At 55.4% G+C, this 14,910-nt stretch overlaps 1 protein-coding gene across 4 annotated transcripts in view; it reads right to left on the bottom strand.

The window, feature by feature from the left end:
• DAB2IP (DAB2 interacting protein) overlaps window positions 1-14,910 on the bottom strand; it is a 188,371-nt gene that overhangs the window by 160,733 nt on the left and 12,728 nt on the right. The window contains exon 1 of one of the 4 annotated variants that reach the window (XM_078436527.2): window positions 6,523-6,815. The exons of 1 other annotated variant lie outside the window; for it this stretch is intronic. In XM_078436527.2, the coding sequence (XP_078292653.1) occupies window positions 6,523-6,625 (103 nt within the window). In that variant the 5' untranslated portion in view covers window positions 6,626-6,815. Of the gene's footprint in view, window positions 1-5,290; window positions 5,480-6,522; window positions 6,816-14,910 lie in introns of those variants that run through there. 2 more of the 4 variants (XM_078436532.2, XM_078436531.2) reach the window with 2 other exon arrangements.

Here is a 14,910-nt window from a genome sequence, read left to right as displayed (position 1 = left end):
TCCGCCCGCTCCGTGGGCACAGAGATGAAAAGCAAGGCCCAGGCCTTGCCCTCAAGAAGCTCAGAGCCCATCCTGGGCGACGGGCAAGCTGACGGCAAAGTGTAAAGGAGGCAGTTGATAGGAGCTACAAGCCAGGACCGCACAGGGGACGGTTCACCCTTCGTGGAAGGATGAGACCAAGTGGAGGTGACATTTGTGCCAGACCCAGAGGGGCAGGAAGAATCTGGGCAGTGAAGCAGTGGCCGAGAGAGAAGGGCATCCAGGAGTCACAGGCAGAGACCAGGAAACAGGCGTCCTGAAGAGCAGAGGGAAGACAGGATAACAGCAGAGGGAGAATGGCGTGGATCGCGGGTTCAATCCGGAAGGTGGGTAACAGGGAGCCGCCCCCGGGGAGGGAAGAAGGGGCTGGATGGAGGGAAGCAGAGGGCAGGAGGCTGGTGGAGGCTGCGGTTAACGAGACCCAGCTTTAGGAAGCAGGGCTGCTAGGGGCTCACCCCGGGCATGGAGAACAGGGAACTGGATCCCCTCAGCCAGCTGCTCTGCTCCAGGGAGAGGCTATAGCCCAGCTGGCACAGACCCCAGCTGGGAGGGGCCGGCCTCAAGGAATGCTGGGGATGTGCAGGGGAGAGGCATGTAGTGGCTCGGGAGGGAGACAGGGACTACTACAGACGCTCAGGGCCTCTCCGCCAAGGTTGTCGTGGGCAGAGAGGGGGCTCAGCTGGGTTGGAGCTGGGTTGGTCTCAGAGCCCCTCTGCTGCTCCCTCGGCTCCCTCCCACAACCCCGGCCAACCCCCCCATCACCCCCCCTGCAGTGTTCAGAGCGCAGACTACTAATTCCAGAGGTGAGCAAGCTGGCCCTGCCCTGGGCTCCCTCCCGCTGCCTGCACCCGCAGCCCTCGGCTCCCTGAGTCCCCTGGACGCTGAGCCCACAAAGCCTTGCTGACTGGTTTCGCACCAAGCCAGGGCTGCGCATCGCCCTCCAACCCAACCCAACAACTCATCCGTGCCCTGCGCCCGTCACGGAACCCCCTCTCCAGAAATGCAGAAAACAGAGTGTAACCTGTGAATGCGGGGGTTGAAAGGAACGTCAGAGATCTAACTAAACGCTCCCACCTTTGCAGACAAGGAAACGAAAATCAATCGTGAGAGATGACCGGCCCTGCCCAGGGTCACGCAGCCCAGTGGTGGTCCAGCCAGAACCCAGGTCTTCAGGCTTCCAGGAGGGTCTGGCACCAAAGCCATGACCAGGTGGGGCGGTAGAACACAGGGTATTGGATACAGTACAGAAAAAAAAAAAAAAAAAAAGCCCTGTGCTTATGTTCAAGGGACCTGGGTTCAAGTTCTGACCTTCCCATCTTTCCCATGCACGCAGACATTAGAGCTTCGGACATGTCACAGCAGCTTCCTGGACTCCAGTGACCTCTTCCGTAAAATGGGTGTTTAATGGGGCGCCTGGGTGGCTCAGTTGGTTAAGCGACCGACTTCGGCTCAGGTCGTGATCTCGCAGTTTGTGAGTTCGAGCCCCGCGTCGGGCTCTGTGCTGACGGCTCGGAGCCTGGAGCCTGCTCCGGATTTATCTCCCTCTCTCCCTACCCCTCCTCTGCTCATGCTCTGTCTCTCTCTGTCTCAAAAGTAAATAAACATTAAAAAAAATTAAAAACAGAGACACTGTCTGCCCCTCCCCTGCTCACGCTCTGTGTCTCTCTGTCTCTCAATAATTAATAAATGTTAAAAAAAAATGGGTGTTTAATAACTCTGTGCTTTCAGCAGGATCAAACAGAATAAAGGTAGACCAAGTGTTCTGTGTAGAGCAGAGCTAGGAGGTCAGGACTGGGATCCTGCTGAGGCCCAGGCAAACGATTCCTTTACCTTCACTGCTCTTGGAAGCCAGCCCAGCCCAGCCAGCCTGAAGTCAGACATTTCCCCCAGAGCTGCCCAGGGGCCAGCAAAACAGCCCTCCAGGGGAAGGGCTGGGTGTCCACTGGGTTTACAGCATCGATGCGCACAAGGCAGGCACACCCGCTCCCCTCCCCAGGAAGTCCCTTGTCTGGGAGGACAGAGGTCATCGTGGGGCCACAGAGGAGGAAGGAGAGGGGAGGGGGGGTCCTGCTCCCTTCTCCTGGGTCCTCACCGTCCCAGCTGAGAAATCTGAGCACAAGTTCCTCACCCAAGGTACACTGATCTTTCTAGAAAGCAGAGGTCACAGGCTTTGAGGGGAGGGAGGTGGGGGGCGCAGGGCCTCCTGGGAACCACAGGCTTGCTGCCATGCACATCCAGACGTGGCAGGAGAGGCTCAGCTCTGTCCTCCAGGGGCCTCCCCAGAATGCCTGACAGCCACCCAGGAGACTTCCACAGAAAGCAATCAGCCCACCAGTGGGTATAACATCCTGCCTGTTTTTCAATGGAGAGAAAGCCCCAGAAAGGGAAACTAACCAGCCAAAGAGAGTGGAGCCAAGGCTTGGACTTAGATTGCCTGGAACCCATCTCCCACACTCTCTTCCTGAGTGCACCTTAGAGCTACGGTTCCCAGACTGTACTGTGCATGAGAAGGGCCCTGGAGTGTTCTTATTTGTTATTTTTCGGAATGTTTATTTATTTATTTTGAGAGAGAAGAGAGACCGTGTGTGCAAGTATGTGTGTGGGGGAAGGGGACAGAGAGAGAGAGAGAGAGAGAGAGAGAGGGAGGGAGAGAATCCCAAGCAGGCTCCACACTGAGCTGAGCCTGATGAGGGGCTCAATCTCACAAACCCTGAGATCATGACCTGAGCCAAAATCAAACGTCAGATGCTTAACTGACTGAACCACCTAGGCACCCCCATACCCAGGGAGTTTTTAAAAGTACACATTCCTCTACTCCCTAGGTGTGGAGATGAGAAATCTGCATTTTAATAGGTGCCCCAGGTGGTTGTGATAAAGCACACACCAGAGACCTGGGTGAATGCACACATGTATACACACTCATGGGCACGCACGACATGGGCCAGCACAGGACGAAAATAACGATTAGAAGCTAGGGCTCTAAAGGCAGATGCTGGGTTTGGGATGCAGCTCGGCTCCTTAGGGGTTGTCTGACCTTGGGTAAATCTCGAGACCTCTCTGAACCTGTTTCTTCACATGCGAAATGAGGATAAGAAAAGAAACCAGCCTGGGGCGCCTGGGTGGCTCAGTCTGGTTGAGCCTCCGATTTTGGCTCAGGTCATGATCTCATGTGAGTTGGAGCCCCGCGTCGGGCTCTGTGCTGACAGCTCGGAGCCCGGAGCCTGCTTCGGATTCTGTGTCTCCCTCTCTCTCTGCCCCTCCCCCGCTCATGCTCTGTCTCTCTCGGTGTCAAAAATAAAATAAAAAAATTTTTAAAAAATTTAAGAAAAGGAATCAGCCTCAAGGTGTTGTCCTGAGGGTAATGATATGTCCCAAGGAAATAATACATGTAAAGCCCTCAGCACAGGACCTAGCGTATCATAAACACTCACTAAACGGTGCTACAATCATTGCCAAACTCAGCTCAGTGTGCTCAATGCCTAAGGGAAGAACAGAACAGCAGGCACCAGGGGACCACAGTGAATAATTGAGCCAGTAAGAGATGCCTGAAGGGTTGTACCAGAACCAGTGGGTAGAAGTAACAGGGACACAAATCTCCGCTCCACACAGGAAGAAATTTTTTAACAGACTGGAGTTGCCCAATCATGAAACCAGCTGCCTAGTGGACTGTCACTAGAGGATCCCAGCTAAAAAGACTAGAGGTTCACCAAGTAGAGATACAGCACCAGGGAAGGAAGAAGAGAGGGTGGCCTAGAGCTCTTGAAGGTGACTTTCAGCCGGGTTCTACAGGTCAGTCCCTCTCCCTGTAATGCTGGTTAATTCGTGCATTTGCACTGCTCTGATATTTACAGCCCTTACCTCCACAAATCCAAAAGCGATGGGGAGAGGTCAGTGGTAGGTAGAAAGGCTGATGCCTTCTGAGCAGTTTACGGTAAGGAGGGGAACGGATGTAGCTGTCTTAAATCTGAGCCCTACAAACACTGAAATTGTATGCCTTGGAGGATATGGGCATGTGTGTACTTTTCCCAAAAGGGCTGGTTAAGAGAGGCTGGTTCACACCAACTTTTGAGAGGAGGGGAAACTGAGGCACATAGGGGCTGGGGGGCTCAGGCAGCAAGGGGGCCCAATCTCCAGGATACAGATTGGAGCCCAAGGCTGTTGTCCTACGAGCCAGGTGCTTTCCAGGCCTTACCTTTCTAAAGCCTCAGCACATCCCCCTGGGGTGAGATCTTTGAGCTCAGAGAGGTTAGGAGCCTTCCCAAGGACACACAGCTAGTGAATGGCTGGGGTTTGCACCCAAATTCTCTAGGCCTCAGAGCTAGTGTTTGGTTTGGTGTTTAACTCTTGGCTGTACTGTCTGAGGTCAGGAAAACACAGAAGGGTGTTTGGCTTTTGACACTGAGGGCAAATGATGTTAGAGAAGATGATCCCCATAGGTGATATGCTACCTATTCCTCCACCCTCAATTAAAATTAAATTCAAATCAAAATTGATTTCACACCTAAATAGCAGAAGGGGGGCAGGAGGAGAGGGGCTCAGCTCCCATATGACTCAAGCCAGACAGCTCAAAAGAATGGAGCATCTGGAAACCAGAAAGCTCAACCATTCCCACTAGGCTGCGATCTGGAACCTAGACGGGTTTGGTCCCTGCTGCTACCCTGCTTAGCTCACCGTTCAGGGCAGCCCAGGAAGCCAGAAAGAGACCTCTCTTCAATGACCCCGCCCCCTGAACAGTGAGGAGTGGCTACGGTGGAACAAAACAACACCTAAAACTTGGGTGCCCTGGGGTGCCTGGCTCCGGGATGAGAGGAGTGGCTGTTCAAGTACCAACCCCCAGGGTGAGCTGAGGAGGGTCTGAAGTTTGGGGGGACCACTGGAAGCACTGGGGTTGGGAGGCTGGAGGAAACCCCCCACTCTCAACGCGCCGCCGGCTGCAGGCCCCCAGCTGGGGTGCCAACCTTGTTACCCACCCCCGCCCCCCCTCCGCGGTTCTCTCCCCAGGACCCAGTGATCAAGGCCGGGCGCACGGGGAAGTTAAAAGGGTCATCGCACCTGGCAAAGACCCTTGGGCGGCACAGGAGGACTGTAGGGTAGAAGAGGGTTAAGTAAAGCAAAGTCGCAGCCCCCTCCTCAGTCTGGTCCCCCCCATACCTTCCATTAGGGCCCCCGGATCCTCTCGGACCCCCTCTGGGACCCTTGCAAGCCCCGGGGTCCCCCCCCCCCATCCCGGCGCGGGGGCCCTAGCGCTTACCTCTACGCGCCGGCCGGGCCGCTGGGCGCTGCCATCCTAAAGGCTCCGGAGCCCGAGCCGCACAGGGCCAGGGTCACGAGGCGGCGGGGTCGCGGGGTCGCGAGGCCGCAGGAAAGTTTCCGTAGCGCCAGCCAGGCGGAGCGGACCAAGCCGGCGGCGGGCCCGGCAGGAGCGCGCTCCGGCCGGCTCCGCGCCTCCGCCTGCGCCGCGCTGCTCGGGCTCCAGGGCTCCCGGGCTCCCCCGGCCACCCGGCCGGCCCAGCCCCGCCAATCGCAGGCCCCGCCACCCGCAGCTCCGCCCGCCGGGCCGGGACCCGGCGGAGGCGGGGAGGGGCGGGGCGGGGGCGCACCTGTTTGGCCAATCGACCCCACTCCTGCCACCCCGCCCCGGCCAGCCTTCCAGACTGAGCAAGTCCGGTCCCCTCGGCTCTCGGCACACGCCCCCTGTCCGCTCTCGGACCCGGGATCCAGGCCGGGCCACACGCTCCCCTCCCTCCCCTTCCCGGTCCCAGCCGGCCGTCTCAGCCAGCCCGCCGAGGCCCTCCGTGCGGCCGGGCTGCGCTCCTTCCCCAGCCCCCGGGACGTCAAAGACAAAATGCCGGCTTCGGGCTGGGGGCTAGGGGGGTACAGGTCTGAGAACTGCACCGCGACTCTCCCCACCCCTCTTCTACTCAACACCCTCCTCTCCCACAAGGATTCGCGCGCGTCCTCGGGCCCCTTACACTTCGCGGTGAGCTTGCCTGGATCCCCGACCTCCGGGGGCCGCGGGGCTGATGCGGGTGCAAAGCTCTGGGACCGGATGGCAGGTGAGGGAAGGTCCCGGGGAAGGCCCTTGCAGCCCTCCCACCAACATAAACTCTCCAGAACCCCATCTGGATTCGGGCCAACTTCTCCAGAACCCTTGCGATCCGCGGCAACGGGTTCCCCCAACTTCTCTCGGGGTCACAGCGAACACTAAAGCTTGGCGATTTTGTTATTCCCATTTTCCAGACAGGAAGACTGAGGCCGAAGGGAAGCGAACGCTTCTCAGACGTGGTGGCCGGACTGCGACTTTTTCAAACTAAAGGTGAGTTTGCAGAGAGCGCCTGGCTTCACTCCCGGAGCCTGGCGCGGATGCCTGGCCTCTCTCCCTCGCTCGCCCCCCGCCGCGGACCCGGGGTGGGGAAGGAGAAGGAGGCCCCCGCCAAGTGTCCGGGAAGAGCGGGGGCACGCCCGCCGCCGGCCCTGCCTTACCTCGGCAGCAGAGCGGGTCCTCGCAGAGCGCGCCGGCCGGAGGCCCCAGCAGGGGCAGGGAGGCCCAGGCGAGCGCGCGGGAGGCCCCGCCGCCGGCTCCCATCCCGGACGGCCTCGGCCGCTCCTCGGCCCGCTGGCCTGCCACCCTCCGCGGCACCTGTGGGGACGGCACCGTGCCCGCGGCTTCCTCCGCGGCCTCGGGGGCGGGACTGGGCCAGGCCCGGGGTGGGGCGTCCGGGGCTCCCCCGGTTCCTCGGACTGTCGCGGCCCGGGACTCCCACAGTCGCGGCCCCGGCTCCGGGCCAGCAGCGCGGGGCAGGGCGCTATTTTTAGCCGGAGCTGTTCTCCCAGTTGGACAGACAGAACCAGTTAATTCGGCCGCTCGGGAAGGGCCTGCACCGGGAGCTCCCCGGAAAGGCAGCCGCAGCTCTGCTGAAAGCTGATCCTTCACATTCCTGCCTCTCGAGGCGGGAGGGCGGGAGGGGTTGCCGTGGGGGGGGGGGGACGCCTCTAATTCCCCCCGGGGAAGCCGGCGTCTCTCTGAAGGCAGCCCTGGGCCCCAAGTGCGCGCCCCGCATGGGGCTCTCTAAATTGACTCTGAAACTCCACCTGCCTTCCTCCTGCTGTCCCCCAGGCTTCAGCCCACTTCCCATAAAATGTCCACCTAGGGTCCCACCCTTCCTACTGGTCTCCAGCACTGGGGAGAGGCCCCCCTCCCCCGCCAGAAATGAGATCTGAGTCCCAACATCTTCAGAAGCTGGCACACTCACCTGACTCGGGAGCTACCGGTTGAAAGAAGGAAGAGTGAAAAATCCTGTATGAGATGAGCCAGAGGGTCAGGTAGAGGCCCTCCGAGCCTGGGCTATATGGGGTAGATGGACAGGGTGGCTTCGGAATCCCACAGAAGCCCTAATCCAACATCTTCCGGTTGTGTGACCTTGGCAAGTCTTCTCACCTCTGTGCCTCAGTTTCCTTTCTGCATAAGGGAGTCTTAGCAGCCCAAGAGACAGCATGTGAGAAAGAAAGTCTTTGCAAAAAAAGAAAAGCCTGGTAGGCATGTTCATGTAATGAGTGATAAAGCAATGCATTTATAGATGAATAGGCCAGTGGACTAGAACGGAGGCTGCACAAATAGACCGACACATGTATGGAAACTTGACATGTGGCAAAAGTGGTGTCACAAGTCCCTGGGAAAGGGGTGAACTCTTCAGAGGGACTGGATGTCCATGTGAGGGAAAAAATGAGGGGGAGTCCCTACCTCACGCCATGCATTAAGAAAATCAATCCCAGGTGGATTCAAGACTTAAACACAAAGAACTTGTGTAACAGGGAAAGATTTCTTAAAGACCCCAAAAGCACAAACCATCAAGGAAAAGATTGATACACTTCGTTAAAGTATAAAACTCCTGGGACACAGTATCCAAAACCTACAAAGATCTTCTACAAATCGATTCTCAAAAGAAACAAGAGAAAGTTGAGCAAGACATAGGAACAGGCAATTTGAAGAAGGGAAACCGTGCATGGCCAGGAAACATATGAATTCGCAGAGAACCTCCCTCTTAATCAGGGAAATGCAAGATAAGACCCCGGGGAAGCGGCATTGCACACCCCTGAGATCAGCAGAGAGCAAAGAGGCAGGAGGGCAGAGGGTTGATGAAGATGTTGCACACAGGGAATTCTCACGCACGGCTGGGAGAAGGGGAAATGGGGGCCACCACCCTGGAAAACAATTTGACGGCATCCGGAAATGTTGAAGATGTGTAATATACCCCGGTGACCCGGAGAACTTGGCTTCTGGGATAAACCTGGGGCTTGCTCATCGCCACAGTGTGTAATCCTCATAAAGAATCGGAAGCAGCCTCGGTGTCCATCAGCGGAAGGAGGTATAAACAAAGGGTGGATCAGTCAGTGAAGTTTTATACGGTAGTGAAAAATGAATGGAGGTTCCTTACGAATCCTAGGTTGGGGGATGGGGAGCAAGTTCCAGAAGATCACATTGGATGAGATCATTCCTGGAGATTTTCAAAACGTGAGAAACAAAACGATGCCATATATTTCCAGGAATGCCCAGTTTGGGTAAAAGTATGAAGAAATTCAGAAGAGTGATAAATACACCATTTAGTGAAGCGTTTGCCTCGGGGCGGGGAGAGGGAGATGTGAAGGATGGTGGGAAGGGGCTTCATCCATATTGGTTAAGGTTTCATTTCTTGACCTGGGTCAAGGTACTTAGGTGTTTGTTTTACGCTTTGTGACCTTTTCTTTAAAACCTCTTTTTAAAAAAAATTTTAGGGGTGCCTGGGTGGCTCAGTCGGTTAAGCGTCCAACTTCGGCTCAGGTCATGATCTCGCAGTCCGTGAGTTCGAGCCCCGCGTCGGGCTCTGTGCTGATGGCTCAGAGCCTGGAGCCTGTTTTGGATTCTGTGTCTCCCTCTCTCTCTGACCCTCCCCCGTTCATGCTCTGTCTCTCTCTGTCTCAAAAATAAATAAACGTTAAAAAAAAATTAAAAAAAATAAATAAAAATAAAAAAATTTAAAAAATTTTAATGTTTATTTATTTTGTGTGTGTGTGAGAGAGAGAGAGAGAATGAGGAAGGGGCAGAGAGGGACAGAGAGAGAGAGAGAATCCCAAGCAGGCTCTGCACCATCAGCGCAGAGCCTGACGCGGGGCTTGAACTCACGAACTGCGAGATCATGACCTGAGCTGAGATCAAGAGCCGGGCGCTGAACCCACTGAGCCATCCAGGCGCCCCTCTTCATAACCTTTGTTTAAAGGGACGGAGCAAGCAGGGTGGTACAAAATATAAAATCCACATCAAATGCAGTCCTGCTCTGAACTCCACTTTCCGGATTTAAATAATGTGGCCATCACGTCTGCGAAGCGCTCGGCACAAAAGCATGACTCATGGTGAAGTGCTCTGTAAAACTCGAGAACGTGACTAGCCTGCTCCTCAGACTCCCCCGGGATCCTCCCAACCCTAGTCCCCACCAGCCGAGACTCCCCCACTCCGTGCAACTAGAGCTCCCAAGCCCTTCAACCTCTGGCATGCCTTCATGCCTTTGCACAAACTGTTTACTCTTCCTGGAGTGCCCGCCCCTACCCCCCCGCCCACCGCTTCTGTTACCGTCCAGCGCTGGCATTTCAGCCCGTGGACAGCCGCATCCACTCTCCCAGGCAGAGGCTTCTCATAGCATCCACCCACCCCCGTCCGGGTCTATCACATTGTGGATTATTGCACCTGGTTGTGGATCTGTCTCCTCCCCGGGCAGACTGGGAGCCCCTCCAGGTCACGAACCTTGTCACCTGCATAAGACCTCGCCTCGGGAAGGTTGCATGAAGGAACAAAGGGGGCGAGTGGACCCAAACACTCAGAAACGAGAAAGGGTCATGCCAAGCCCTCAAAAAGAAAGCGATCCCACTGCGCCGACTGACTGTCTTCACTGCAGTGTTCTTGGGAGGTCATGTGACCGTTGGGGTCAGAGACACCTGGGTTCACATCGAGGCTCCTCTGAGCCTTGGTTTCTGTGTCTGCACAACTACGATGTGATTAGGGCTTATTGCAAAGGGTTCTCACGAAGATTCGGTGAGATAATAGAGGCAAAACGCGTGACCCCATTTGGGGAACAGGTAGCAATTATGTGAATATTGGCCAAGAGGAGGATGTTTGCGGGGGAAGGTGGAAGGGACCCAGTTGGCTTCCCATGAAAGAAGGAGGCGGGGGAAGAAACCGCCAAGGAGTGTTCTCCAGCTCTGCACAAACACAGGCACCTGGAAGTTGGCCCAGGTGGTGGGAGGGGCAGAAGTGTGCCCCGAGTTAGTGCTCCTGATGTTGGGGGATGTCCTTTGTGTTACCTCCTGGGTGTTTGTGTTTCCTCCTGTCCTTTGTGTTACCCCTGGGTGAGGGGCCGCACAGCATTTCAGAACCAGAGACCCTCCTCCCTGTCTCCCCACGTCCACTCTGGCCCCCTCCAATCTGTTCTCGCACGTAGCCCAGGGATCTCAATCTGGACCTGTCTCTCCCTCGCCAGCTTCCATCTGTAGGGGCGACAGAGCCTGCGGCACCCTCCCCGGGGACGCATCTCAGGCGCTTTACCAAATGCATTGTCGGCACTATATATGCAAAATCCACATATGTCCACTCGTCGGGAGCTTCCATCAAGGCGACATACAGGATGGCAAATTGCTGATGGTCCACACTCCAGAAGATGAATTGGCCGGTGTTACATGTTGTGCGAGCAAACAAATAGACGGAGTCCACAGGGCTGTGTGGTCACTGGGAAAGAACAACACCGTGTGCTTCACGGGTTCAGATGAGATTTTCTGAACTAATGAGCCAATCCTCTTTGATCCAGATCTCACTGGACAATGTCATATTATCCCGGTGACACAGGCTACTGTTGGCACTTTGTCCTATGCAAATGGCCACGCAAGGCGGAACGCTGCCCAGAGTAAGTTCTGCCATCTCAGTGCTCCTCAGGGAGGTCACCAATGGCCTCCCGGTTGGAAACGGAAGGACATTTCTCTGACTTTATCTCACCTGATGATGGCGGTGAGATTCAAAATGACATCGACAGAGACATCATGTGATGAGGACCCAGGCTGGCAGGAACCCGGGGCAAGGGTGCAGTGAACGGAGGGAGAGGAGGCAACAAAGGGAAGCTTGGATGTGCGAGCGGGGCAGTGAGGGTCACAGAGGACGAACAGCAGAGATGTGTAAACCTCACCACTGCCAGAAAATGCAACCGGAGTTAGACAGAGTGGACCACACATCCGTGACCCTGAAGTGGAGGATGGCTCTGGTTCCCAGGGTGACCCTGTTCCGAGGGGCACAGCCATGCCCGGTTTAGTCAGCCTGGAAGATTTCCTTCCACCCCTGCCCTCCGTGAATTCCCCAAGTGCCCAAGTCAGGGTCAACTGCTGGGAAGAGAAGTCAACGCCACCACTGTGCACGGATCAGCTCCCCTGTGCACGGACCCCGGGGCCCACATGGGAGGAGCCCCCAGAGTGCTCATGACGGAGGTGGGTGGGTGGCCCCGGGAGCCCTGGCACCGCAGGCTGGGCTGCTGGCCCTGAGTGGTGGTGGCTCCAGGAAAGGCTTTTTAACGTTTTATTTATTTATTTTTGAGAGACAGAGGGAGACAGAGCAAAAGCCGGGGAGGGGCAGAGAGAGAGACACACACACTGAATCCGAAGCAGGCTCCAGGCTCTGAGCTGTCAGCACAGAGTCCGACGCGGGGCTCGAGCCCACAAACTGTGAGATCGCGCCCGGAGCCAACTGAGCCATCCAGGCACCCCCGGGAAAGGCTTTTAAGGAGATGGCCTCTGAGTGTGTCTTAAAGGAGCAGAGAGAATCAGCCAGGGGAAGGGGGAACAGTCCAGGCAAAAGTATGGCAGTGTGAGGCCGCCCAGTGTGCTCAGGGAGTTCCAAGCAAGCAGCTGTGAGAGAGGAGGTAGGAAAGGGAGGCAGGGCTGGGGCATGAGGGGCCCTCAATGCCACACCCAGGAGCTTGGAATGTTCTGGGGTGGGGGAGGGGTGGGTGCTGTCATGTGCAACCCAGATCAGGGTTCAGGACAACTCTGAAGGGCCTTCCCTGCTCCGGGCCCTTCCCGGACCCCACATGGTGTGGGCAGAGGCCAACACTGTGACTACCTGACAGGTCAACTTCTTCTGCCTAGTCTGGCTTCCTGCCCTTCCCGCCTACAGGCACTGAGCCCTGGAACAGTCCCTGAAAAACCCCCTGCACGAGAGAGAATATGTCTCAGAGCCTGCCTCCCAGAAAACCCAACCTGTGACGGGGAGCGCGGGAGGCGCTGTGCGTCCTGCTGACGGGAATGACCCAGGAGAGGGGGAGAGGTGAGTGATATTCATGGAAGCAGGCGAGATCTCAGGAGGGGCAGCGAGGCTGGCTCATCCTGAGACAGAAGCAGAAATTGGAGGCAATCTGGGGTGGGAATGGGGTCCGGAAATGGAGTGAGGCATGGCCTTTTTTTTTTTTTTTTTCCCTATGCGGCTGCAAGTGACGTTGGCTGCTCAGAAGAGGGACAGCTATTAGATAGATATTAGAATTACATAAGAAATTAATGATCATAGTGGGTGATAAATGTTGCCACAGCAGTAGTGAGGAATTCAGGGCTTCAAAGAGTGGATAGGAGTTGGCCAGGAGGTGTGCCCATCAGGGAAAGTCGTATCAGGCAGAGGAAACAGCTAGTAACCGGAAGCCAGCTGGGCTAGGATTGCCAGATGAAATCCAAGATGCCCAATTAAGTGTGAATTTCATATAAACGACGAATAATTTTTTAGCGTAAGTCTGTCTTATGCAACACTGGGGACATACTTATACCAAAAAATCATCCATTATCATCCTTCATCACCTTCTGACCCTGTTCCTGCCAGCTGCCCACGAGTGGACCGCCCAGACTGTAGCCCAGGTCCCGCCCAGATTCCACTGTATCCCTCCCATTATCCAAACCCTTGGTTGTCATTTGAGGTCTCTATTGTCTGATCCTCGGGCACTCTTCCAACCCCATCTCCCATCCTTGAACCCGCCCCCGCTTTAATCTCCTGCCTCTGAGTTTTTGCCCCACTGTTTCCTCCACTACCCTACCATGCCCTCCCCAGGTCCACTCCTCCAGGAGGCCTCCTAGATTTCTCTGGGAGAATAGACATAATCCTCTCCATCAATCAGTAGCAGCCGCCCCTTTGGGCAAGTCATTTCACATCTCTGAGCCTCCGCTTCCTGTGTCTCTAAAATGGGGACAATACCACCTCTGTCAGGTTGCTAAGGGGACGAGAGACCACGTTCAGAGAGCACCAGGCACCGTCTGAAATGTGGGCATGTGCCCCCTGCGCGTGCCTAGATCAGTGCCGGGCACCCAGTGGGCACAAATACAGATTCGCTGAATGGAACCGACTCAAAGGTCCTGAGCTTTTGTAGTTTAATTTGCTTCTTGGAATTGCCATGCTCAACAGTGGAACTTAGACAAATTCAATTTCCTATATTAAGATGATCTGAAAAGAGATGAATAATGAAGCCACTGCTCTCCTGACTGCATAACAGGTTTCTCCCCCAGTTGACAAGGGACCAAACCAGCTCCCCAGAAATGGCCCATTTTAGAATCAAACATGGCGCCCGGCCTCTCCTGCTCGAAGCAGGTAATATCTGCCACACACATTTCTGTCTCAAGCCCTCCCAATCCCAGACCACAAAAGGTGATTTCTTATAACCATTAGCATAATTACCTGACTGCAACGCTACAGAGAAGCGATTAGATGAGCCTGTGATTTTTGCACAGTTATTTGTCTCAAGTAAGTCACCTGAAGTTCATCTGCCATCAGGATTCATGGCTGCATTCTGTAATCGTGGGGAATTATTTTGCTAATAACAGAGGTACCTTGATCTAATTTAGTTTTAATGCCAGGAGGTGCCCTCCCAGAATAATCAGCTCCAGGGCAATTCCAATTTCCAGGTTTGTTACACGTTCTGGAGAGAAGATTCAATTCAAAGAGGCTGAAGTTACTTCTTTATCACCCAAAGTCATCTCGGGGCGAAATGGAATCCTACTCCTGTGTGTTTGCAGAAAAATGCAGGGGGTCGAGCCACAGGGAGCGGGTGGCAGGGCGGTCCCAGCCAAGGGCAGCCGCGGGAAGGCACCACTAATGGGTGAGGACCACAAGACATTCCCTGGGAGAACCCTCATTTTTCTTGCATTCATTCATTCCCTCATTCATTCTTTTATCCCATTCTGGGCTCTCTCCTCTGCAAGACCTAGTCTCTGCTGTTATTTGAAATCAAAGATTGATAACAAACACCTTTAGGCGGCCCCGTTCTAGGTACTTTATGCTTATTAACTCATTACTTCCCATCAGGCAGGTGTGTGCGACTGTTATCCCTATTTTACAGATGCGAAAGCCGAGGCAGGGAGGTTACGACACTTGCCTCAAGTCACACAGTTAGTAAGGGGCGTAGCTGGGGTTTGATCCTTAGATTGTGAGCTCCCTCAAGTTCATGTACAAGGAAGGACCCTGAGCCCACCAGGACCTGTTCAGCCCCTACTCTGTGTTCTCATGTACCCCTCACAACAACTCTGATATGGGAGTATCGTTAGTCCCATTTTCTCGAGGAAGAAACTGAGTCTCAAGAGGAGGTTAAGCTGGCCCAGGTCGGGCGAGTAAATGGAGGAGTTGAGGCTTGGCCCCTGAGATTCTGATTCTCTATCTGCTGCTACTCTGGCTGAAGCCAGGAAGGCTGTGTAGCGTCTTTGAACAGCTTTGGAAACGGGCCGGGTCGAGTGCAAGTGAACCACGGGCACGGTGACCAGCCACCCAGCTCAGCTCTTCCCTTCCCACTCTGGAGCAGTTCCTCTTTCCCATCCACCCCCCTCACCCCAGCA

The sequence above is a fragment of the Panthera onca genome, chromosome D4 (assembly GCF_046562875.1).
Source record: "Panthera onca isolate mPanOnc1 chromosome D4, mPanOnc1 haplotype 2, whole genome shotgun sequence".
In the NCBI taxonomy this organism is placed as follows: domain Eukaryota; kingdom Metazoa; phylum Chordata; class Mammalia; order Carnivora; family Felidae; genus Panthera; species Panthera onca.
The sequence above is the reverse complement of the archived record's forward strand: the minus strand, read 5'-3'. Positions and strand labels throughout refer to the sequence as shown.